The sequence below is a fragment of the Takifugu rubripes genome, chromosome 3, assembly GCF_901000725.2.
Source record: "Takifugu rubripes chromosome 3, fTakRub1.2, whole genome shotgun sequence".
In the NCBI taxonomy this organism is placed as follows: domain Eukaryota; kingdom Metazoa; phylum Chordata; class Actinopteri; order Tetraodontiformes; family Tetraodontidae; genus Takifugu; species Takifugu rubripes.
Window position 1 is genome coordinate 12,431,046 of NC_042287.1, and position 23,138 is coordinate 12,454,183.

The 23,138-nt window shown below is 48.2% G+C and overlaps 2 protein-coding genes across 3 annotated transcripts in view; one reads left to right on the forward strand and one right to left on the reverse strand.

The window, feature by feature from the left end:
- Positions 1 to 215: 215 nt before the first annotated feature.
- On the reverse strand, positions 216 to 1,595 carry LOC101073126 (amphoterin-induced protein 3-like). Its single transcript, XM_003963372.2, has one exon. It carries the CDS (start codon positions 1,593 to 1,595, stop codon positions 216 to 218), a length of 1,380 nt encoding a protein of 459 aa, XP_003963421.2.
- A 6,192-nt stretch (positions 1,596 to 7,787) lies between these two features.
- The window catches only part of grm7 (glutamate metabotropic receptor 7), a 74,428-nt gene continuing 59,077 nt past the window's right edge, over positions 7,788 to 23,138 (forward strand). The window contains exon 1 of one of the 2 annotated variants that reach the window (XM_029834054.1): positions 7,788 to 7,922. Coding sequence is in view for 1 of the 2 variants with exons in the window: in XM_029834053.1 (XP_029689913.1) it covers positions 8,361 to 8,471 (111 nt within the window). In the remaining variant the exon portion in view is untranslated. Of the gene's footprint in view, positions 7,923 to 8,345; positions 8,472 to 23,138 lie in introns of those variants that run through there. The other variant, XM_029834053.1, reaches the window with a different exon arrangement.

Consider the following 23,138-nt stretch of genomic DNA (forward strand, 5'->3'; position numbering starts at 1 on the left):
ACCAACCCCAAATTTCATTGCTAGCAAACCTTAAGATGGAGGACGGAATCATAAAAGGGAATGTCGGTGAGGTTGAAGAGGCCTTTCAGCTGGAGGGAGACGTGGTGCTCTGTTTTGTTGCGTAGATGTCCCCATTCCTGCTATTTCCTGACTGAGGTGTCTCCATTGCCCAGAGAGCCTTTTGTCTGCTCCTCGATAAGGGAAAGTATTCACGGTCAACTCTCGGGGATCCACTGTGTTCCAACTTCGCTTGCCATCGGATCCACGAACGCCACGTGTTTGTCGACATGGAGTTTGTGCGGGTCTCTCGGGGAGGGGCAGAAAACAGAGGTGAGGGTGCTGGGGTCGTAGGTCACGATGGGGATGACCGGTTTGGGTTGTTTGCAGCAGCTGCATCGGCACGGGGTCAGATAGAGGTACACGAGGATGACGACCATGGTCACCACGCAGCCGAGCAGCGTGGTGTAGCCCGTGTTGAAGGACTCCGCCGTGGGCAGCACCACAGTCACATTCACCTCGCGGGTTGCATTCAGCCCTTGTTTAATATCCAGAGCGGTGCACACGTACGGACCTGTGTCATTGACCTTGGCTGCCAGAATCTCCAAAGTCCCATTAGCAAACAGGCTAATTAGCGTGTCATTTAAAATGCTCTGGGTTACGTACCCCCTGCCGGGCGAGAACCACGTGAACGAAAGGTCTTTGCCAGTCAAGGACGTTTGGCAGTCGAGACGCACCGTTTCCCCCTCTGGAACCAGCACGTTTGAGAAGAGCACGGTCACCGGTTCTGAGACCGCTTTTTCCACCGTGCAATTGGAAAAGAAGCGGTTTTGTCGCAGAAAGCGGATGGACGACCGAGGCTCCCCAGAGATGCTACAGGTGTGCTCGTCCGAAAAGTCCTTCAGGGAGTCGTAACCCCTCAGACCCCAGTGCCAGAACACGCTGTACATGGAGCAGTCACAGATGAGCGAATTGTTGTGGAGGAAGAGCCCCCGCTGCACCAGACCTGGCAAAGCCTTCACGTCCTCCCACGGCAGCCGAGTCATACGGTTGGATGAGAGGTCCAGCATGGTGAGAAAGGGATGGCTGTGGTCTTGGATGGAGAAGAAAGGGAAGTGTGTGAGCTGGTTGAGGCTGAAGTAGGCCTTTTTCAAGCTGCTGAGGCCAATCAGGGTGCCCGCCTCCACCCGCGTGATCTTATTGTTGAAAAGGATCAGTTCCTCCAGCCTCCACAGCCCCTGGAAGTAGTGCTGCTCCACCACTTGGAGCTTGTTCGAGGACAAGTCCAGAATCCGGATGCTGGAGACGTTGTCAAAGACCCCATATTCCAAAGAGCTGAGCATATTATGGGCCATCCTGAGGTTTTCCAGCCTGGGAAGCTTGGCGAAGCTGCCCTGACGCAGCCCGGACAGTTGGTTGTGGCTGAGGTCAAGGGTGACGGAGTAGGGGGGCAGGAGGCGCGGCGGCTTGGACAGCCCGCTGGAGCTGCAGCTGACGGCGTCGGACACGCACAGACACATGGAGGGACAGGTCAGCTCGGTGCCCGGGAGGAGGCAGAGCAGCGCCAGGACTGAGCTCAGATGTCGCTCACGGGTCATGATTCCAGATGTCAGATCCTTTAAGGTTTCCAATCAGTCCAGCTGTCCTGGGCAGATAATCCGGAGACGACAAGAACAACAGATCAAAGCAAATAAAAGAAGAAAGGAAAGCTAAATTACGTTTGACACTTGATTTGTACTTTCTAATTTGAGTTTAAATGTAAAGGACGAATGACACCAAAAAGGGAACTTTAGATGAATAAAGAGATAATTCACCTTAAAAGTCATTCCGTCAGGGTCCGTACCTGGTGTGCTGGTGACAGCCGTCACAAATCGATTCCAGATTTCCTGCTGCTGGTTGCTAAACCTGGATGAGGTTCAAGGGGGAGAAAACATCCCGCCGCTCCAAGACGCTTGATTCTCCTCACTCGGTTAATCCCGTTCTCCCGTATAAGTGAAGAAGAGCTCCCAGAACCCAAATCCACAGTTCATTTCTCAGTGTCTCCGCAAAGCTCCCAACTTTCCTCTTCCTTTTTTTCCCCCACCTTGAAAGTTCCGTCCCTTCAGACTAATGCCTATCTTCCACCGAGATCTGCCCCAGGAGGTCTCCTCTCCAGCCAGGTTTGGGTCTCTCTCTTTCTCCTCTCCTCAAATGAGACTGTCACTCAGCAAACATCCTGCAGTGCTTTGCAGCATATAACAAACGGCACAGAGCTCCCTTAATCCCCCACAATCCCCTCCTCCTCCGATGTGTCATTTAGAGACCAGCCTCGTGTCTCCCTCCCTCATCATTAAGTAATGATGCTGGTGGGTGCCCTTCCTGCTCCCCATCTTTCTTTCCCCCCCTTTCATCAATACCCAGTATCAGTTTTCTCGCTGCATTCTATTATTATCACATGCTATGAAAGCTTTAGCCATATTGCTTACCAAACAAACGTCCTCATCAATATTACATGTATTATCAGATAACCTTTCCCCCATAATCCCAGAAGTGCCTTTTAGCCAGGCAGCTTGTGTTTTTTTGTCTTTATTTTTTTATTTTTGGTGGGTTTGTCTCCTTGCTCAGGTTCTCCTGGTGTGTTTCGTGTTCCATCTGTCTCTTTTCCTGCTCCAGGTTTCTTCCTGTTAAAGGGAAGTGTTTCCTGCCACTGTTGCTGGGCCCTGGGTCAGACTCTGGGCTTCCATTATGCAGCTTAAAATAGGTAAACATTAGGGTTCAAAAGAGAAACAAGCACATTAAATGTAGTTCATTTCATGACCCGCGCAGGAACATTCCTGACAGGCGGTTAATGTGGAACGCGTACGTTCCTCCATCTGATGTTGCATGCATCATGCATTAGTGCTTATCAATATGTTTACATATTTCATTCCTTAATGTTTATTTCATTCTTCCTGCTCCCACTTCAGTCGGTGTTGTACCGACTGAAGCAGCTTCCAAATCCCCTGTGATTCGCGGCGTTTTTGAAGCTGCTGGGATTTCTCTGGGAAATAAAGAAAAACAGGTATCACCCAGCTTTTGGAATCTCAAGGAGCTTTTTGAGCTTTTATACTGTCGCCTCTTTTTGGGATATGAGTCTTTTCCAGGATGCTCCCCACTTCATATTTCCACCCACTTTAGGGAGGTCGGTGAACCCTGACCTGGCCTTTGAATGGGCTTTGTCTTGTGCGTTTGTGTCCAATGTCCTCCACCTGTGTCTGAATGGCTCTGCCCTCTTCCCCGCTGCTTCCTCCTCTGCATCCGTCCCAGATGGTGAATTTGTGGAGACGTCCTTGCACCCGGCGGCCCGTCTTCGGCAGCCCGATTTCCGAGCTTCCTTTCCTGGCTCCTGTGGCTCTGCGCTGGAGTCGGTGTTCACGTTTGTGTCAGATTGTCTCACGATTGTGACAATTGTGCAGCGCGACTGCAGCCTTCTGCTGATTGAGCAGCTCGGGTTTCACAAGTATGGAAATATTTCCCTCTCGATGTCTCGCTGGCACAGCTGCCTTAAATGGTCATTGTTGTGACTGGACAGATGTTGTTGTCCCTGTGCCCTCCGCGCATGCTGACGCACCCCCCCCCCCCCCCCCCCCCCTCGCCATCGCTGACATCCCTCCTTCCCCTCGGCTGTGCGTTTGACTGCATATGTGCTGTCCACGCCGTTTGGTCTTGCTGGTCCTGACAGCTCAGATTTCTGTCACAGCGAATTACGTCGGCGTAACTGCCAGCAGCCGCCTCCACACGGCGACGCCCCCAGCCATCAGACCGCTCTCCACGAGTGGCGGGGGCTCTGAGTGACTTCCACAGACGCTGCAGAGCACAACGCCTATTCTGGGTCCGCGTTGGCTGGGCGGCTTCGCTTCTCAAAAAGGTGCAAATTCCATTGTAGGGTGCAGAAACCTGAAGGCGGTCGGTGAGGTGCGCAGCTCAACTGCGATCACTTTCAGCGTTTGGGGGATTTTAACGAGAGGAAGACAAGATTCTTGGACGCCTTTTTGTTAACATGCAAATGCTTTGGCGCCGCGGCATGGCACACAATCTCATCCCGAGGCTACTCATCATGTGAAAGATACAAACACCCACATATTGGTTTAAGATATGTCAGGAACAGAATTCTAACCAGGCGCTTACTTGTAAACAGAGCTTGAATTACATCTTTGCTCCAATGGCCTCCGAGTGATTGATCTAATTTTCTTGGATATTAAACCCTTGCCCTCATGAAAAATAATAAGAAAAAAAACGTTTGCCAGAATATCTTGACATATTTATGTTGCACAGATTGTTTTAGGGTGTTATGTAACAAATGCTTGCTACCGTCACGTGCGTCGTTTACAGTTATAAATGGATCACAGGAACCCCATAAAGCATCATCCTCATCTGCATAAGCTGCAATGATTCCCTGGTACGATCGGAGGATTCGGAGCATATGGCACATTTAAATAAGGCGTGTTATCTTAACAACATGATGCCAGTGCCCCCTTTGTTTAGAGCTAAACGCCTGCAAGTAAGATGAGAGATGTTTCCTCTAGTTAATCAAATGGATCCGTTCCCTGGTTGCTGCCTCGACCTGCCCGTTTCAGTGCTTTCCACCTTTTTCAGTATTGACCTTTCCGTAGATGACTCGTCATTTTCAAGTGCAACCATTTGTCATCCCGAGACACCGATTCAATCAGAACATGAGCAGGTAAACAAGGCGAAAATAATAATTCACTTGTGCCTGCAGACCTGCTGGCATTCAGCATCGCACCATTATTGTTGCCTTTTCCTGACAAACGTCTCTCATTATATGACGATAATCGCGAGGTTCATCGAGACGTGGTCCTCTGGAATGTCATTATCAACACCTTTGCCTTTTTATCTCTGGCTCGGCATCTCTGTTGTCAGGCAGCTCGTCCTGCTCCTCTGTCAAACCCCCGATCTCATCAGTCTCTTTGTTTCAAGCTGCTTTGCTAATCCAGCCCTCCATCTCTGCTGCGTATTTGATTAGTCTTGTGCATGTGTAACAGTCCTGTCAAATCAGCCAGGTCCGGCGAGGACCTCTGGGCTTAAACCCCGACCCTGGCAAACGCCTCCTCTGGCAGAGAGAGATTTTCAGTTTACCATCTGCTGCAAAGGAGAGAAAGGAGGAAAAAGCCCCAAAGGAAACGGATACAGGGAGACGTTCCCTCTTATCTCGCCCTTGAGAAGCTTTTAAGCTGTGAAGATTCCGTCTAAAGTACTTTCATTCTCTGAAAAAAATAAAAAGAGGACATTTTTAACAATGTCTGGTCCGCGAGGGGTTAAATCTTGAACTCTTTTTGGTTAATAACAGCCTGCTCCAGTAGATCCTCCTCTAATAACACAGCGTATAATGCGACTTGAAAGCTACTGTAGATTGATGGGGGAAATAAACAATGTCGACTGTTTTAATGACTGAATACTTGACAAAAGTGACAGGAGAGAAACAGGCCGTCCAAATGAATCATATTATTTAATTAAAACGGCGCGGGAAATTGAATAGCTGAAGGGATTCCATATCTTCAGGCTGACAATTAAGCACAACCCGGTGTTTATTCTGCCTTTTAATGGCTTTTTGCTTGCATGGCTGACAGCCAGGCCCTCAAAAGTCTGGGCCTGAATAAAGATTCTGACAGCGGGTCCAGTTTTCCTCCTTTATTCTGATGCATCTGCTGCATTTGCAGTCTGGTGGAGCTCTTTGTTGAAAAGGAGCTCCCGACAGAGGAAGGTTGTTGGCGCGTCTCGAGGTGCTCCTCGACAGCTTGGTGTGCTTATGTATTCTTAATATGACAGTGCATGTCATATTTAACCCGTCCCGACCCCGTTGCAATAGAAGTTTTAACCTGACATGTTGATGATGTAAATCTTTTCTTCTGATGAAACCACTGGTGGATCTGCTGAGCTGCAGGTGTGGAGAGACGAGAGCTCCATCTAGTGGCTGCGCGCGTCACAACTGGAACCTTCAACTCAGCCTGAACTATATTGTTCCCTGATTTTGGAGATTCACATCTCCCTCATCATCCCACGTGGAGTCGAACAAACCTGGGAAAATTCCTGTCGTGTGATTTTTAAATTAAATATCGTTCCATGACATGTTTTAGATGGCGCCAATTAGCATTAGCTTTAAAAAAAAAACGCTGCCTTTTTTCAGTGACTCCAGCTGTGCTGTGGGCAACGTGTTTTCTGTATTGTAATATTGGCATTAAATAATCTATTGACAGACAGACAGACAGACAGACAGACTGCTGACTAAAGCATCACATTTCAAAATTTCCCTTGACGCTATCGACTAAGCACTAAAAAAAGCTTATTCTGATGTCAAAAATAAATGAATGACAGCTTTTGCTGACTCCTGCAGGTGATGGAAACATGAATCAGATGATGCAAATGATGTGTTCTCAAATGTCATTGGGCATAAAAAACAACAAGATTAATCACAAGTATTGTGATTAATCACAAGTATTGTGACACACAATCTTATCGTATATATCGTATTATTATTATTATTATTATTATTATTATTATTATTTTCTGATTTCTTTCTATGACAGGAAACTTGGTTCTCATTTAATTACTCATGAAAATCTTCCATCCAAATACGAAATGTTCTCTAATAGTCCAGATTTTAAAAATTATTCTTTGTCTGTTCAACAAAACCTTGGCTTTGTGCTGTCAACTCTTTCTATTATTCTGATCCAATGTGCTTAGCTGGGACTGAAGCTCCTTGTTAGATGGAAACAACATCGGCTCGGGGCAGACGATATGCCGCTGCTTCTCTGCTTGAGCGTGAGGACAGAAATCAAGCATAACCCCCAGATCATAATGCAGACCTGCGCCTCGGCGCCGCACGCACAAGAGTCGGCTCAGGTTATGAACATTCCCCGGGTTCTCCAGAACCACCTCGATCATCGGCCCGTTGATTGTTAACGGATTTCAATTATGACTTGCAGGAGTTAATATGATTGCTGGCTGTTTACCCTCCCTCGCTTCCTTCCATGCAAGCCAATTATGCATGAGTGGCGGTGCAGGAGCGCTGGACGCTGCTAATGGCTCTGCCTTTGCCTTTGTGTTCACATTACTGAGGGATATGAGTTGTGAAATGAGATCACAACTGACTACTGTGCCATCACTGATTGTGCTATAAAACATTATGGGCCAGAACACAGTAAATTGTGCGCCTGCGAGGTGGCAGACTGTCTGTTGCTTTAAGTGTTCCCCTTTTATCTTTCTTCTTTTCCCCATTTCTGCGATGCCTTTTAGCCCTCTCATCTGCTCCTATTCTCTCCCGCTCTCTTTCTTTCTTTACTTTGCTTTATCCTCTCCAACCTTATCTACCCGCATCACTTTTATACACCTCTTCACATTTCCTGTCATGCCCCCTGGTTATCAGCAGAGACAGACAGAGGCAGAGTTAACACTTTCCCCTCCCTTTCAGATCACATGTGCAGGATTGACATATCTTATAAAATCCATTATGTTCTTATAAATAAAGACTGATGCTCACAGCGTCTGGCCTTTAAATAAATCACAGCCATAAAATTAATCATTTTCTTATATCTTGGGGTGTCTGTCGTCCATACATCATCAGGAATCCCTGATTATATTTGTGCCTGTCCTTGTGCTTTGCTGGGCTGCTGTAAGGACTGAAGCGAAGAAAGATGGCCGATGTGGTGTCACCGAAGGTAATTTGTATTTATTTATTTATTTTTGAGGGAATGTTTACAGCGTCTCTGTGACACCCGCAGTCTAAAACGGTGTGATGGATCCCGCGGACAGCCGTCCACATCGCTTTCTCTGCGTCCGTCCTCTCTGCTGAGACAGACACTCGGGGGACGCCACGTGTGATGAGCAGTTAGCAGTTCCATCAAGCATCTCCGGGGCCATCGGTGGAAAATAAAACCATCTCTGACCAGGTAACTCAATTTAGCCGCGGCCGCCTTCTCCGCGGCTACAAGCACAAATACTTTCCCAGCTGATGAGATGAGGTACCGGAGCATGGCCGAAGTTACTGGGTGCAACAGGAGAGGCCCGCTCTCACGTAATTGCTTAGACATGGTCAAGGGAGGCTTTTCCACTGCTTTCACAGATGGAGGAGCAGAGGAGAAAGGTTCTGGGGTTTCTCCCCTTCCCTTTCAATCAATAAAATAGACTGGCTTTAATCATGAAGCCATTGAGTGCTGAAGCTCGCAAAATGGAGAGTTGGTCTCCTGGAAGCATTCCAAACTTTGTCCTCTTCTTCAAAGACGTTGGGGGGGGAAACGGTTTCTTTTTAAATTGATGAAGCTATTTTAGATTTACTCTTTGTGTACGACACATGCAAATAAGGTTTGAAACTGCGTCTAAAGAGTTTTATGTGTGTCGGGTTGGCTTCGAGCTGCAGAGGCGGAAGACGTCCTCCCATCCTTCAGCTACCGGGGCGAGCGCTGCAAATATCTGCTCAGGACAGATTCCTCAAGATAAAGGTGAGAAAGTCAGAGAAAAGTCAGCTTTAGCTAACTAAAAAATGCTGCTTGCTGATTTCTTCCATAACATAACTAAAGTAAAAACAAAAATCCTTTATTTCTCTCTAAAATGTCCTTTAATGAGCTAAAAACTGTAAAAAAAAAAGGGGTGAGAGCCATTCGCGTGTTGCTTTCAAGCTCCGTCAGACTTTTCACAATGAAATTCCACGGAGATGCGGAGGTGTCACTGTCACACCAATCACCAGCAATCAGCCTTATTAGACCATTTTATAATTATTCCCCTGCTAAATTCTATAATGATTACGTTGACCTTCCACTGTCCTACTTAGCAGTCTGAGTCGCTGCATTCATGAAAATCAGTTTAATGAGTGCAGCTGAATGTGGGCCGTAATAACAGATCTTCAACTTGATTATTAATCACAATAAGTTAGCCCTGTCAATTACCTCTGATGCATCCCGCTGAAAATACGTGCAGGTGAAGAGTTCTTCCTGCCTCGATAGGAACTGACAAAATGTCTCCTGTTAAAGCCGACTGCCGCGGCAGGAGCAGCGGCAGGCGGCGGCGGCGGCGGCGGCTGTTCCTGAAGATGGGGCTTCGGCTGCAGCGCCTCCGTCTCTCTGTGAAGTCTGCAGAACTCCATTAGAACGCATTAGATGAATATTTCATGTTCCCTGTGGGCAAATTGGCTCATTACACCTTCATGTTAAGGGGACGCTGGGAACATATAGCATGTATTGACATCCTACTTTACTATAAACGACGGGGGGGGTGCGACGAGGAAAATTGTTTCTGTGATGATGAGTCTCCATCACATGCGGATTCTTTTAGCGAAGTGACTTTGAAAGCGATGCCGAATCCCTCTAATGGAGCCACAGTGGAAAAGTCTATGAGCGGAGCGCCACCTGCTGAGCTCCTCATTGATTATTGACTAACGCAGATGCTAATGCTACTTAAAAACACCAGAAAGGGGGGAATAAAAGATGTGGCAGCTCTGGATCTGAGAGCAGCGAAGCAGCCGTGGGTCATGTCTGTGTTTGGAAGTGAAGATGCAGACGGGGAAGGAAAGGCGGGGACGAGGGACGATAGGCCGGGGACAGGACTGAGGGAGACTGATGGCAGCCTGCAGAGGGCAAACATTAAGCTGGGCAAATATCATTATCAACAGCTCAATAAGGTTGCAGCTGTCAGATATTGAATGCAGCGGGTGTGGTTCTGCCGCACCTGCCGCAGCACCGCGTTTCCTGCATGTGGCTACGAGGAGGCTCCTCTTATTGCTCGCGTCCCAAAACGGATGACATGCCCGTCAGATATGGGGGGCTGGGCTACCTGGGGAGGGACTGCGGGCGGGCGCCTGTTTGACTGATTACATCGCGATAGCCACCCCCTGTGTGCTGCTGCGACGTGCGTACCGCGTGGCACTTGGGGGGATTTACAGCCTTTCTTGATTATCAAGACCGAAATTACCTTGCTCTTTCAATAGGCTGCCACCCCCACTGCCCCCCTCCCACAAAGTGCCAACAATCATCAGAGGTCGATGTTAATGAGAGATAACAAACTGGAGATAAGGATTTTCAGGCTTGCAGCCCCCCAACCCCCCCCCCCCCCCCGCCTCCTTATTTTGTGAGCAGTAAAGTAGCAGGAAGTTAATAAAAAATGAAGACGTCTTGGGGAGACGTCTTCTTGGTTCGTTTTGATAAAATAATAGAGGCGGAGAACCAAGGAATGCAAGAGGGAGCCCGTCTGCAAGAACATTCCGGCTCAAGTTGGCCTTCACTGCTCCGTTTTGATTATTTCCTTATCTCTATCTCGCTGGATGGCTGTTGGTGACCTGCCTCTCAGACCATATTTTCTGGTCTGATTCTGATATTGCAATCCATTTCTAATGTCAGCGGATATATCCTGTGGCTCAAAACCACAGACTTGGCCTCGTGAAATCATGATAAACCATCTGGTTGAAGATGTAGCACTGTCGTATTAGTGGCAAACCGTGATGAATGTGGCTAAATGGGACCACGCGGGCTGGGAAAACACACATAAGTGACAGAGCGCCGGAGGTCTGGAGCTGGTTCCTCTGGCCTTCGGGTCTGTGCCTCCGTTTATTGGTTCCACCCAGCTGTTGGGGGATCTTCGCTATCTTAAGTGGAATTAATGGAACATGAAATGCCGGATGGGTGAAGGTTCTACTTTAGTTGCAGCCGGTCGAGCTCGTGGGACGGATCAGAAATGTAAAACACTGTCAGGATCACAGCTCACGAGAACATGGACCTGAACCAAAGATGCTGCTGTTGAAATGCTGGTGATTCTTTTGTTAATGAAGATAATTGTGTGATTAGTTTTTCTGTTTTTTTGGAGCCAGTCAAGCACAAAATTGTGTCTCGCTGATCTGACATTTGACAAACGCATCAGTTTTTTCCTGGACAGGTTGAGAATCAGTCATGGCTCCACCAACCAGAAATCATCTCTCTTCCTCTTATTTTGTCATTTTAATGCCACTGGTCACTGATTGTTACCATGGAAACACTAGGCAGCAGGTATCAGCTGTGGTTACCATAGAGACCTGGTGATGGGGTGCCTAACTTTTTAGACTTGATTTAAGGTCTTTAGTGTTCTTTGAGTTGATTACAAAGTGTGTAAATTCTGTCAAACGATCTCTTGAGTTTAAAGTTCCATTTTAGAATAGAAAAATCCAGCAGTGACGCTATTAAAAGATTCCATATTCCATCAACCGTTGCAGGATTTCAGACTCACAACCTCTCACAAGTGCATAGAGGAGCGTCGTCTCACTGCAGGGATGCATTTTTCATGACAAAGCCATTAGATTTCTAGCAATTACTTCATAATGACATCCAAATGCTTTTAAAGTAGCACGACATCAATAGAGAAGGTTGATTTTATATCAGCTGTAACTCAATACAGCATATGTTTGCCTCAATGTCAGGACAGAGACCCAATATACAGCCCTGAACATCACAATAGGCTGCTGTTCACATCTGTGGTCTTTACATTACAGATTGATCTGGACTGAACATAAATCCATTAAAGCACGTTTAAAACTCTGTAAAATAGCAGCAGCGGAGCAAATGCTCAGCTGTGAGTCGCTGTGCTTCATAGAAAAGGGAAAAAGAGCTTATTATTAAATGTGTCTGTGGTCCCTCACTCATCGTTTCTTTATTAAAAAGCACTAACTTACTGGTTGGTATGCAAAAATGGAGCGGATGTTTACAGTATCGCTGATGAGCCCCAAATCAAACATGCAATCAGAACAGAACCGGTTCTTAGTAATCACCAGCGACCCGACGCCACCACTGTCCAATCATGTGAGGAAGAGCAACCAGAGGGAAGAAAAGGGATAGATAGATAGATAGATAGATAGATAGATAGATAGATAGATAGATAGATAGATAGATAGATAGATAGATAGATAGATAGATAGTGATTTAATGAAACAAGAGAGAACAAAACAAGGAAGTGTAAATGTTGCCGTGGCAGGAAGGAGAAACCAAACCAGAAAATAATAAGATCATCCATCCATCCATCCCTCCCTCCCTATCCATCCATCCATCCCTCCCTATCCATCCATCCATCCATCCCTCCCTCCCCCCATCTATCCATCCATCCATCCCTCCCTCCCCCCCTATCCATCCATCCATCCCTCCCCCATCCATTGATCCATCCATCCATCCATCCATCCCTCCCTCCCCCCTATCCATCCATCCATCCATCCATCCATCCCCCTATCCATCCATCCATCCATCCATCCATCCATCCATCCCTCCCCCATCCATTGATCTATCCATCCATCCATCCATCCATCATCCCCCATCCATCCATCCCTCCCTCCCTCCCCCATCCATCCATCCATCCATCCATCCCTCCCCCCATCCATCCTTCCATCCATCCCTCCATCCATGCATCCCTCCCTCCCTCCCTCCCTCCCTCATCCATCCTATCCCTCCCTCCCTCATCCATTCATCCATCCATCCCTCCCTCCCTCGTCCATCCATCCATCCATGCATCCCTCCCTCCCTCCTCCCCTCCCTCCCTCCCTCATCCATCCATCCCTCCCTCCCTCATCCATCCATCCATCCATCCATCCCTCCCTCGTCCATCCATCCATCCATCCATCCATGCATCCCTCCCTCCCTCCCTCCTCCATCCCTCCCTCCCTCAGGTTCCTCTTGAGCCCCATTCACCTGTGACAGTTCCTGCTCTCCCTGATCCCTTCCTGTCTCGTTAGCCCTCCGTGGCGGTTGGTGGCGGCCCAGTTGCGCGCTGTCTGAGTAAACAGCACCTCTGAAGTATCCCCTCAATGTTAATAGCCGTGGCAACTTTAATGATGAGGCAGAGACAAGGCCTGTGAGAAATATCTGCTCAGCAAGGTCAGAGCAGGCAAGGTCCCATCTGTCTCTGTGCAGCCTGTGTAGATCCCAGGACCCTCCATTACTGTGGCCCCGGGGCACAGAAAATGGATCATCAATCAGATTCAGACAGACTCTGGCCGATGCTGTGGAGCAGAATAACACTGTGGGCTTTTCCCCCTTCTGTCACCTTTACAGGTACATTTTTAATGCCTGTGGATTGTAAATAGTCCGCTATGCAAAAGATCCATCTGAGAGCTGAACTTCAGGGTGTTATTCCACCAAAAACACACCAGAAAAATCACTCTGCAGCCTTGGTGGATCTCAGTCAGAGCTGGGAAAAGAAGCAAAATAGAGCAGAAAAACAAGTAGAAAAGTAGAAGTAGCTTTTTTCAAGACGCCTGGTAAATACGCTGCTGCTGGGTGTTTGAGGTCTTCCAGCCATGGTCTTCCAGTTTAAGCCTGTGTGTAACTCAGTGGCTAATCATTTTGCTCCAACTTTTGCAATATGGTGCCGTTCGAAACCAGATCAGCACTACACACACACACACGCACACACACACACACACACAGAAAGGCTTACACGCACAGCGTCCACCACAGGGTTTGTTGTTCGGCTGACACAGTGGAAACGTGGTGCAGTCAAACGGGGGCCTCCGTAGCCGCCCTGCGCTGTTGATAATGAGTCTGTAATCCATTCGACAGCCCGTAAATTGGGGGAGATTTTTGAACGCCACGGCCAGGAAAGCCAGCCAAACAGCACCCTGAGGTATGGATTATCATAAAGAAATAAGCGTGCAGAGAGGCGGAGGGCCACCGCCGGCTGGTCAAAACACACCCTGTTGGAGGATCTTTGCAGAGATGTTTGAAGAATCAAGGGGGATGGGGGGTAAAACCCCTACTCTTGCTCCAAAAAGGAGATCTGGGGGGAGGGAGGTTGTTCCCACCAAGGTGGCCTGAAGTGATCTTTTGTTTTTCCTGCTCAGCATCCCTCTAACGCGACACAAACATCCGTGGGTTGCTTCGGGTGCGGCACAGCGGTCGTATCTTTGTGTCTTCCATGGTTTGAGGTGCGTTCTAACCCAGAAAGAGCGGAGGAACCCCCAGCTGGGTGTTTAAAGTCCTTGGCCTCGGCCCACAAAGCCAGGCCTCCTGAGCTCCAGCACACTTTCAACTTGATGGCTGCAAATGTGCACATTGTTATTCACCTAGAACCTGCTGCTGCTGATGCAAACAAGCAATGTAGCTTCATTGCTCTGCACTTAACCCCCCCCCCCACACACACACACACACCCTCTCTTCACCGCAGCCTATTCTTGGTCTCTATTCTCTGAACACTGTCATCCTGAGTGCAGACCTTCTCGCAGATCCCCTCCCTCTGCCCACGGTGTGACGGCATGCTTTGTTCGCTCCGCTGAGGTGAGCATCCTCAGGGGATCATTTAATAAGAGGGCTCGCTTGAAAAGGACACAAAAAAAAGGGGGGGGGGGGGGGGGGCTCAGGTGGAGAACCTCCCTCCATTGGGGATTAGTTTCATCCTGCATATGCAAATGCGATTGATTAAAGCAGCGAAAGCGCTTCCTTTTGCTCCGGTGTGGCGCTCCTCTCCTGCAGGTAATCTCTTGAGAGAGCATCGCAACGTCGCCATGGGTGACAGCGCTAACGGCCAACGATGAACCGCCGTCATCACGATCTTCAGTCGTGACTCACAGGCAGAAGGGCAGCGGGAAATTACACAGGCATGCCATTGAAGGACTGATGTTTGTTTTTCTCGATCTGCATGCTGATTAACATGATAGGCAACACGCTCCTCTATTCCCGAGCAGCGGCGGATGCTCCTCGCTGTGTACCACTAGCAGCTTTATCATCTTCCCCTGCCTGGACTTTTAATGTCTTAATCCCTTAGCATATTGCAGCAGATTATCTTTCTAAAATTAACTAGACCCTTGAGACTACAGAAATAGCAGATGCTTCCCCCCCCCCCTTTTTTTTGAATGAGTTTTCAACAATGCTAATGCGATTGTGCTCACGTTAGCTTACTTGCTAATAAGAAAAAAAAAGATGTTGGACTATAACACTTGGTTGCTACTTGATTCTTGTGAATAGTGTAAACATAAGAGTGAATGTTGGCATGCAGAGAGGTAGGGGGTATAAAACACACACACACACACACACACACACACACACACACACAGAGGATTTCTTAAAGGCTGCAACTGTATGTGTCTGACATTCATGTGTAGGAGTCAGGCCGGATTACTCAGGTAAACTTTAGCTGTCAAGCAGCGAAGGGGGGGAGGGGTATGATTAATCATGCTTATTTCTGCAAGTAAACATGATTTAATTAGAGTCTAATTACTTTAATTAAAGGTTTTCCAAAAAGGAGAAAGTAATCTTGTGTGGAACTGGGTTTCTGAGACAAAGGCCAATGGCTTGACTTTCTGGCAGGTTTTCTTTCTAATCTGTCCTCACCTTTTAGAAGAGATCCTCCATCCACAGACTTGATGATTAATTGAAAAGGGGACGAGTCATTAATACTGAACGCATCCACAGGTGCCTCGCTTTATAGGTCACGCAGCAGTTAAATATCCGCTGTTGTAAGTAGCTACATCCACACTGTTGTTGAGGGGGTTGGAGTTAATTGTGGATTATACTGTATATTGTAAATTGTCCCTCTGAGGGTTGTGCCAGTTCATTTAAAAGGGAGCCAAGCTACAAACTCGGTGCCGTGTTCTTCCATTTGTTACCCCCCTTTACCAAACATCGCTGGGATTTTTAGAAACAAGCGTAAACGGTCGGTCATGGTGAATTGTTTGTCATAAAACTCCGGATCAAAGCAGCAGTGCAAAGCAAATGTGCAGTCGTTCTGTATTTATTGAGCTGATAACTCAGCAGAAGTTGTTTATTCTGCCGCATTAATAGAAACTTTATTCACAAAACTCTTCTCATTTGTGCCTTTAGCCACGTATGTGTGTGTCTACAAAGAAAAACAACCTGGACAGTTTTTCACTGAGCAATCACAGAATCACATAATAACCCACAATTTTCCCCACGGGTGTTTAGAGTCATAAATACCTCTGGTTTGAGTGTTGTGACAGGAGGAGGGAAGCTTCACGCATGTGCAACGCAACAGATCCGCGGTGGTGGATAGTGGCCGTGGCCGCATACTGGGCCGCACCGAACCGACTGCTGCAGCGCTTAAATGTGGTTAAATCGGCTCCAGAATTGGGGAGAAAGGGAGGGAGCAGTCATCTGGGATGACAGGTGCCGGCACAGGTAGCCGGATAATCCCCGCCGCCACCCGGTGGGAGATACATCAGGGTGTCACCGTGAAATTACGCAATCTCCTGATTGACTCGCGTTCCGGCGTCGGCCCGGCTGGTCCTGGTGTCGCAGGATTTCAGGAAATCTAATTAGCCGCGGATGTCACGCTGTCGTGCGGAGGCTGACGGGCCTGATCGCGCATGTTTGGGCGCTGTAATGCTGACGTGACGTGCCCGCCGTGACCGACAGCGCTAATAATTCCCTAATAGCCCAGATTTTTAGACACATAGTAACATTAGCATAATCCGGGGCAATCTGTCTCTTACAAGCACGAGTCCTTGTACATTTGTCGCCGTACCTTCATTATTATTCGCCTTTTTTTAAAAATAAAAATTAAATTCTAACTCTTTTTTTGAATCACTGGGGCCCCTCGGCGGCGCACCGTCCTCCTCCGTCCTTGTGAAAAGAGAGAGAACGGCTCCTGTGACTCACAGAGGACCCAGCTGACTGGTGCTGGTCTGGAGTGGCCTCTTTGAAGATGAGAAGTGGGGGAAGGGGGGGTGGGGGGGGCACTCAAGCCTGCATAAAATGACATTAATGGGACATTCATTCAAAGAATGATGTGAGCTTATGTGGCTTTTTACCTGTATCAGTGCTTTTACACTACACACGCACACACACACACCCTCCACTCATTATTCAGTGTTTGGAACCCGGCCGCGCTCCACTTCCAGTTGGTCTCCGGTAATACGAGCTATTTTACAGAGTGCATCTATTATCTGTAATCTGATAAAGATTTAGCGGCAGTGTGTGGCTGCCCTGCTGCAGCCTCTTCTGTGCGCAGTAAAGCTGAGACTCAGACAAGTGAGTCATGTTGGAAGTGACAGCAGATATTTATCACTGCCACTGTTTATGGCAAAGCCTGCACCGAGACACCCCCCCCCCCCCCCCCCCCGTCAATCTGAAGCCTTCTGAAGGAGAGTTAAGCACTAATAAGACGGCTTCGGTGTTTGCCTCCCCTCCTCTTCTGCCTCGGATATCTGAGTGCATCTCCGAGCTGATCACTGTCTGGAAATAAAGCCCACCGAGTGAGCGAGCCGGGACGGCGTGAACCGGCTGACTCTCTGGGTTTTTGCCCCATCAGCGTCCTCATGTGTGAAAGTCAATAACCAGTTGCTGGTTTTACATCATGTAAACAGATGGGGAGCGGTGCAGCCGCCGCCTTTTGGAAATTAAGGCTCGCTCTGGTATCGGCGAGCTTTTCTTCCCACTGAAAACACGATGAATAATTGAACAATAAATAGGGTAAGCGAGGCAAATTTCATCACCCCTCAACTTCCGCTCAGCTTCTGCTGAAGTGAAAAATGAGATAAGTATGTTTAACTTCCTGCAGGAACTTCCCCCCCCCCCTCCCCCCCTTAATCTGCTGTGTGTTTCTGTAGCCTGCAAATGGATTTCAGAACTAACATAATGGTGTTTACCTGATTCCTGCTCAGAACCGCCATCATCTCTGACGGGGGGGGGGGGGGGGGTGTTTTGCATTGTGCGAACTGGGGCAGCGTCGTGAACCCATTAATGAAACACCGAAGAACATTTACTGCGGAATGAACTGTGGAGAAAATGACTGACCCTGGAGGGAGCGATTTTCTATTTGCTTTTGTTCTCAGCCTGTGATCATGATATACCCACAGCCCTGCAGCCGTGTGGTGATTGCCGAGGTCTTCTTCTAATGGTCTGCAGTTTACATCCGCCGCTCTTTCACAATCGCTTCTATCACCTGCTGAACTTGGACACACATGCAATCTAAAAGCATCCTGAGAGAGCAAACAGAGGCTGCTGTTGCTTGGCTGACCCTGAAGTCTCCTGTGTGCGCCGCTGCGTCCATTTGGGCGTCATCACTTATGTCTCCGAGGCTCAATCTGCCACGTATTCCCATCCTCAACTGAACGCAAGCCTCTATTATTTAGCTGCTAATGTGGTGGCTGATGGCTCCGCTCTGACAGAATGGGCTCGTCTTGGACTCTTCCTGTGCTGGAGACTGGCTCCAACATAAAAGGGACCCAGCTCTGGCCACACTGGCCATTTTAGCCGCTCTCCTCATTTCCTGCTCTTTGCATTAGCCCGTCCGCCGGGGTTTCTTTTGGCACATTAAAACAGATTTAGGTAAATAATTGATGCTGCGATTTATGGACTCCAGCGCCGGAGGTTCAATTGTAAGCCTCCACTTAAAAAGAAAGCAAGCCTTTCGCCGCTGCCTTCGCCTCAGAGTGCCGTGATTTATCGCTTCGGTTTGAGTCTGCGTACGATTTATTGCGTCGAGGCCTCTTGAAGAAAAGAAGCGGGCGTATCATTTTTCAGACAACAGTCATTCCGGCGCGATTATGTTTGAGTTTCAGATTTCTTATTCACACATCAACTCTCTCAATAAAGGAAAATATTGATCCAAGAGAGGCACGCTGTAAATCTATTTGTCTTTTGCGGCTCCTCTTTAATTAAGAAACGTCTGAAATTAATGGTCAATATCGGCGCCGCTTTAGACGTATTTCAATAGGTCTGCAGGGTGTTGATCAATATCATCAATGTAATTCATTCACCAGAGGTACGACACGTGTAAAGGTTTAGCCTGTCGTTGCTATCTGTAAACTCCAGAGTGAGCCGTTTATTTTATCGGATTCCTTTTTTCCAACGCTCGTGGCATAAGACGGCCAAATGAGTCGCCTTTTTTCATGTTTCCTCCTGTGCCAGACGGCAAAAAAAGATTTCTTTTAGATTTTGTGCTCGCAGCACCAGTGATGGTTCTGCACCGGAAGCCTTTCATATTGATAATAATAATCTGTTTTTCAGTCTCTCCAACTCAGCCGTGTGGTTTTTCAGCAGTTTCCGGATGCATCAGACAGGCCCTGTTGTTCTTCAGCACTTCATAACTGCAGAATCAACTGAAGGGAAAAAATCCGGCGTTCCACCGAGCTGTCGCGCTTACGTCCCGGCTAATGGCTGCTAAAAATCTGTGGCTGCTGCTGTGCTGTTTGACCGGGGCGTGAATAGCCACTGTACCGTCCCCCACTAAAGACAAAGCCCAGATGATTTGAAAAGTGGGGGTGTGAGTGTGTCATTCAGCCACTTTCCTCAGTCCACTGCAATAATTGCCTGTGTGACAGGAAATAAGTTACAGCCGTCTGGACTCACAGCATCCAGAATCTTTAATAGAAATGCAACCGGACTTCCAGTTGGGCCTCTGGAGATGGCGGCATAAGTCAGCCAGTCTGTCACGGCAAAACTTTGGTCCAGGCCGAAATCTCTCAATGACCGTGCGGATCGTAATGAAATTTCACACGCTGTTGGTCTGCAGACAGTATATCCATCAAAGCCCTTTTCTTTAAAGAAAAGAAAGCATTTTCTAGGAGAGATGGTTCGCCACAGCTCGGGATTTATGTTTATGCGCTGAGCCTCCGCCGGCGTGTTTGTGCCGTTCCGCAGTATAGCTGACGTTGATAAGTGTGTGGCAGCGTTTGGAAAGATTCCCGTTGTGTTCGGGGGGGGTTCTTCACGCGGTGGAGAGTTCACACCGAGCGAAAGCGGGGGGCGCGACCACGTCTCCGGTGTCATCAGGTGCCTCTCTTTGTCTCCCGACCACGTTAATTCGGCTCAAACACGAAGGCATAACGTTGGCGATTTATGGGGGGAAAACAAAACACTTTAATAGCAACAATCCAATTATCGTCCAATGTGTTTGACCCCAATATAGCTGCCAGTGATGCTGCACAATCCTGTGTGTGTGTGCGTGTGTGTGTGTGTGTGTGTGTGTGTGGAGGGGGGGTCATCTCCTCAGACCACTTCTCTTCCCTCCCTTCTTTTCCAATGATGAAGGGAAATGAAGGGAGCGCTTTAGAAGGAGCGGCGCGCGCTATAAAACACCCAGATGTGCTGGCAAACACATCTGGCTCCGTTCTCCAGAAAAGAGGAAAGGCAGCCATTTTTGAGCTACCTTTTAATTTCCCCGTTTATTTTACTCCTGAAGCTTTGGGAAATGCGAAGGGATTTAAATGCCCTTCACTTCCCCGTGTCTTTCTCCCTTTGCCTTTGATTCATAGATTTGATTTTCATCTTGAGAGGGGGAAAGGGAGAAATTCTGAGGAGGAGGACGGGGTGGGGGGGGGGGGGGGGGGCGCACACCATGGAGGAGCTTAAAGAGAGCGGAAATGGCAGCGGTATAAAACACCCATTGCCAGCTCCATGGATGAAAAACGAGGACTTGCTGGAAACCATGTAACAGAATGTGATATGTTGCAAATGAACGGGGCTTTATTCAATCCCCGAGCAGCCATAAGGAGTTCCATTCAGCCTGGGCTGGATTGTGCGGCGGCCCTGTTTCCGCAGGACTCGCTGTCCCTCGACACTGCTGGGCACACATTAAATGGGGCAGCGCGCCATCACTCCTGTCTCCAAACTCCGTCAACACGTGAGCGCCGTTGCTCTCTCCTCATCAGCAGGAGGCGCGGGGCACGCTGGTTCCACCGGAGCGTCCAAAACGCGCCGTGACCGCTGCAAACCCGAGGTGTACGAACGCATTTCCTCACCTCAACTCGTGCTAAACACGAGTGAGATCAGCTGCGGTGGGGTCGGAGGGGGTCGGGGGGTGGGTAAAGGCCCCTGATGGTGCAGCAGTTTTTGGCCTTGCAGCTCCAGCCACGGCGCTCTTGTGGGACCGCCGGGCCACAGGGAGTTCAAAGGGAGACAGGAGGGCCACGGTGGACCACGGAGGCATGAACAGATAAACCCAGGGGATTACTGTCAGACTGGATGCTTCCACACACGGCAAAACGGGGAGCAGTTAAACCCAAACAGATTTTAACGGAGTACAGCCTCCAGCTACGGGAGGCGACGAGCGGTATAGGGGGAATAAGTGTCGACTCGAGTGGATGGCTTTTCTAAGTAAAGGTAGTGAATTATTGTTCCGTTTCCACGTGAGAGCTACGCGCTGTAATTTGTTACGGGGTTAATTTACCTAATGAGTGAGTGAGATGAACTCATGTGGATGATGATTTGCACTGTAGCGAGCAGTCAGGCTAAGGAAATTCTTGTTGAAAATCCACGCGCGTGCGAGCGTGTGTGTGTTTGGGTGTGTGTTCGTGTGTGTGCGTGCGTGAGTGCGCACTGCCAACTGCTTTTCAACCTCTGCTAAAGACCGCTCTTATCTAAAATAAGTATAGGCCTGCCCTCCACTGCAGTCCTCCGTTAGCAGCTCCATATGGTAATGAGCTGCATAAGATGAAGAAAATATGTTATTTGCAACACAAACAGCACTGAACTTAATTCAAGGAGCTGTAATCCAGACGCACACTTTCCTCCTCGCCATATTTTAGCTCAAGTGGGTAAAAAAAAAAATGAATGAATGAATGAAAGAAAAAATGAGCGTGCTAATTTGTGCCGCAGTGAAACGAGGGCGGCGTGGCGGCTGGTGCGGTGCAACCATGTGTCAGAGGGGAAGTTAGAGCGGCGGCATCTGATCAAATGCCAGAGCGCAAATTCAGGCTCAGAGACGACGGGGTTAAGACGGCGCGAGTCTCAGGGTTGCCTTCCTCATTATCGGGCTTAATCTGCCTTAAACAGGTCCACTGGAATATTCTGATGTTTGACGCTTAATATCGCAGCCTCGTGAGGCCTGCGGAGCCGTAATAAATGTAAAACCGCAGCCTTACCTGAGCACAAATGCTTTATACTGAGACAGAAATCAATCCCCCCCCCCTCGAAAAAAAGCCTCTGTAGAATAAAAATGGTAATCTGGGATCAAAACAGCTGCATCCACAGAAATTCCAGCACATTTTTTAATCTTTCACCGTCGCTCTGTGGGAATGATGCTCGCCAGTTCTCTATAGAGCACAAGACAAAAGTTCAGAAGTCAGAAGATGTGGGACTAATGCAGTTATCAGTTTTATGTTTCTCTGCAGCTAATTTTGAGTAAATCAAGGACTGTTCATAAAAAAAAAAATTAAAAAAATAAAAAGCTGCCAGAGCACCGTAGGAGTCTCAGCTAATTGCTTGGCAACCTCGCAGGGACGAGATCGTTTCAGGAGGCCAAACAAATAATCAGATGCAGATTTCTGCCTCGAACCGTTTTATATTACATATGTTAAGGATACATTTGAAAAATTCTCTTCGACTTTATGGTATGTGCAGCTCCAGATGCGATGTAAATAATTGAGGTATATCCAACTGTGTCCTTGCTGAGCTTGTGTACTTCTTGTTTTGCATTCCCTGCTAAAATCCGACCAAGCTAAACGGCGTTCCTCTCCCTAATGAAACTGTTTCTCAGCCTCCGTCCTGAGCGATTGATCGCGAAACGATTCGAAATCCAGACCCGATGAGGCCACCCCAAAAACGCCGCGCCTGTTCACGTTTCACTGGGCCTGCAGCCCGACGAGGCCCGCGGTGTAATTTGTAGCTGTGTTAGCGCCATTTCTCATTCCCCAAAACAGCAGAAGATCATTATCAACAGGATGGAATCACTCGAATAAAGATGGCTGCCGTTGCGATTGCAAACACTGGTTCTGTTACAGTTCTGGGACATGCCAGATGTCACACTCATGAATTAAACAAAGCATGGAGAAGGCTGGGAATAAAGTGGATTTGTGCAGTGCTACCGGAGCGTACAGCAGCGCGCCGCGCATGTTTAGAGGATGCTAAACCTGCATGTTTGCATGCGTGAAAGCAAAGGCAGACAATAACAAACAAAGGACGAGTTGTCATATTGACTGATGCCTAATGTCTGCGAGTAACGACAGAAAGTTTAGCGACACGGTGAAGTCACCAGTCGGCTCTTCATCTTATACAGTAACTGCTGACATTATCCATTACAGATGAAAGATTGCAAACCTTCTTCCATTTATCATCTGCTTCTTAATTACCCCCACACGTGTGTCTGGCAATCCGTTCTAGCATCCCAGTCGACCCTGCCCTTGAGTACAAGCGCGCCGACGCACAGGATGGCGCAGCAATGAATCGGCATGTTTTAGCTCAGTACGCGGCGGCTACGACGCTGTTAAT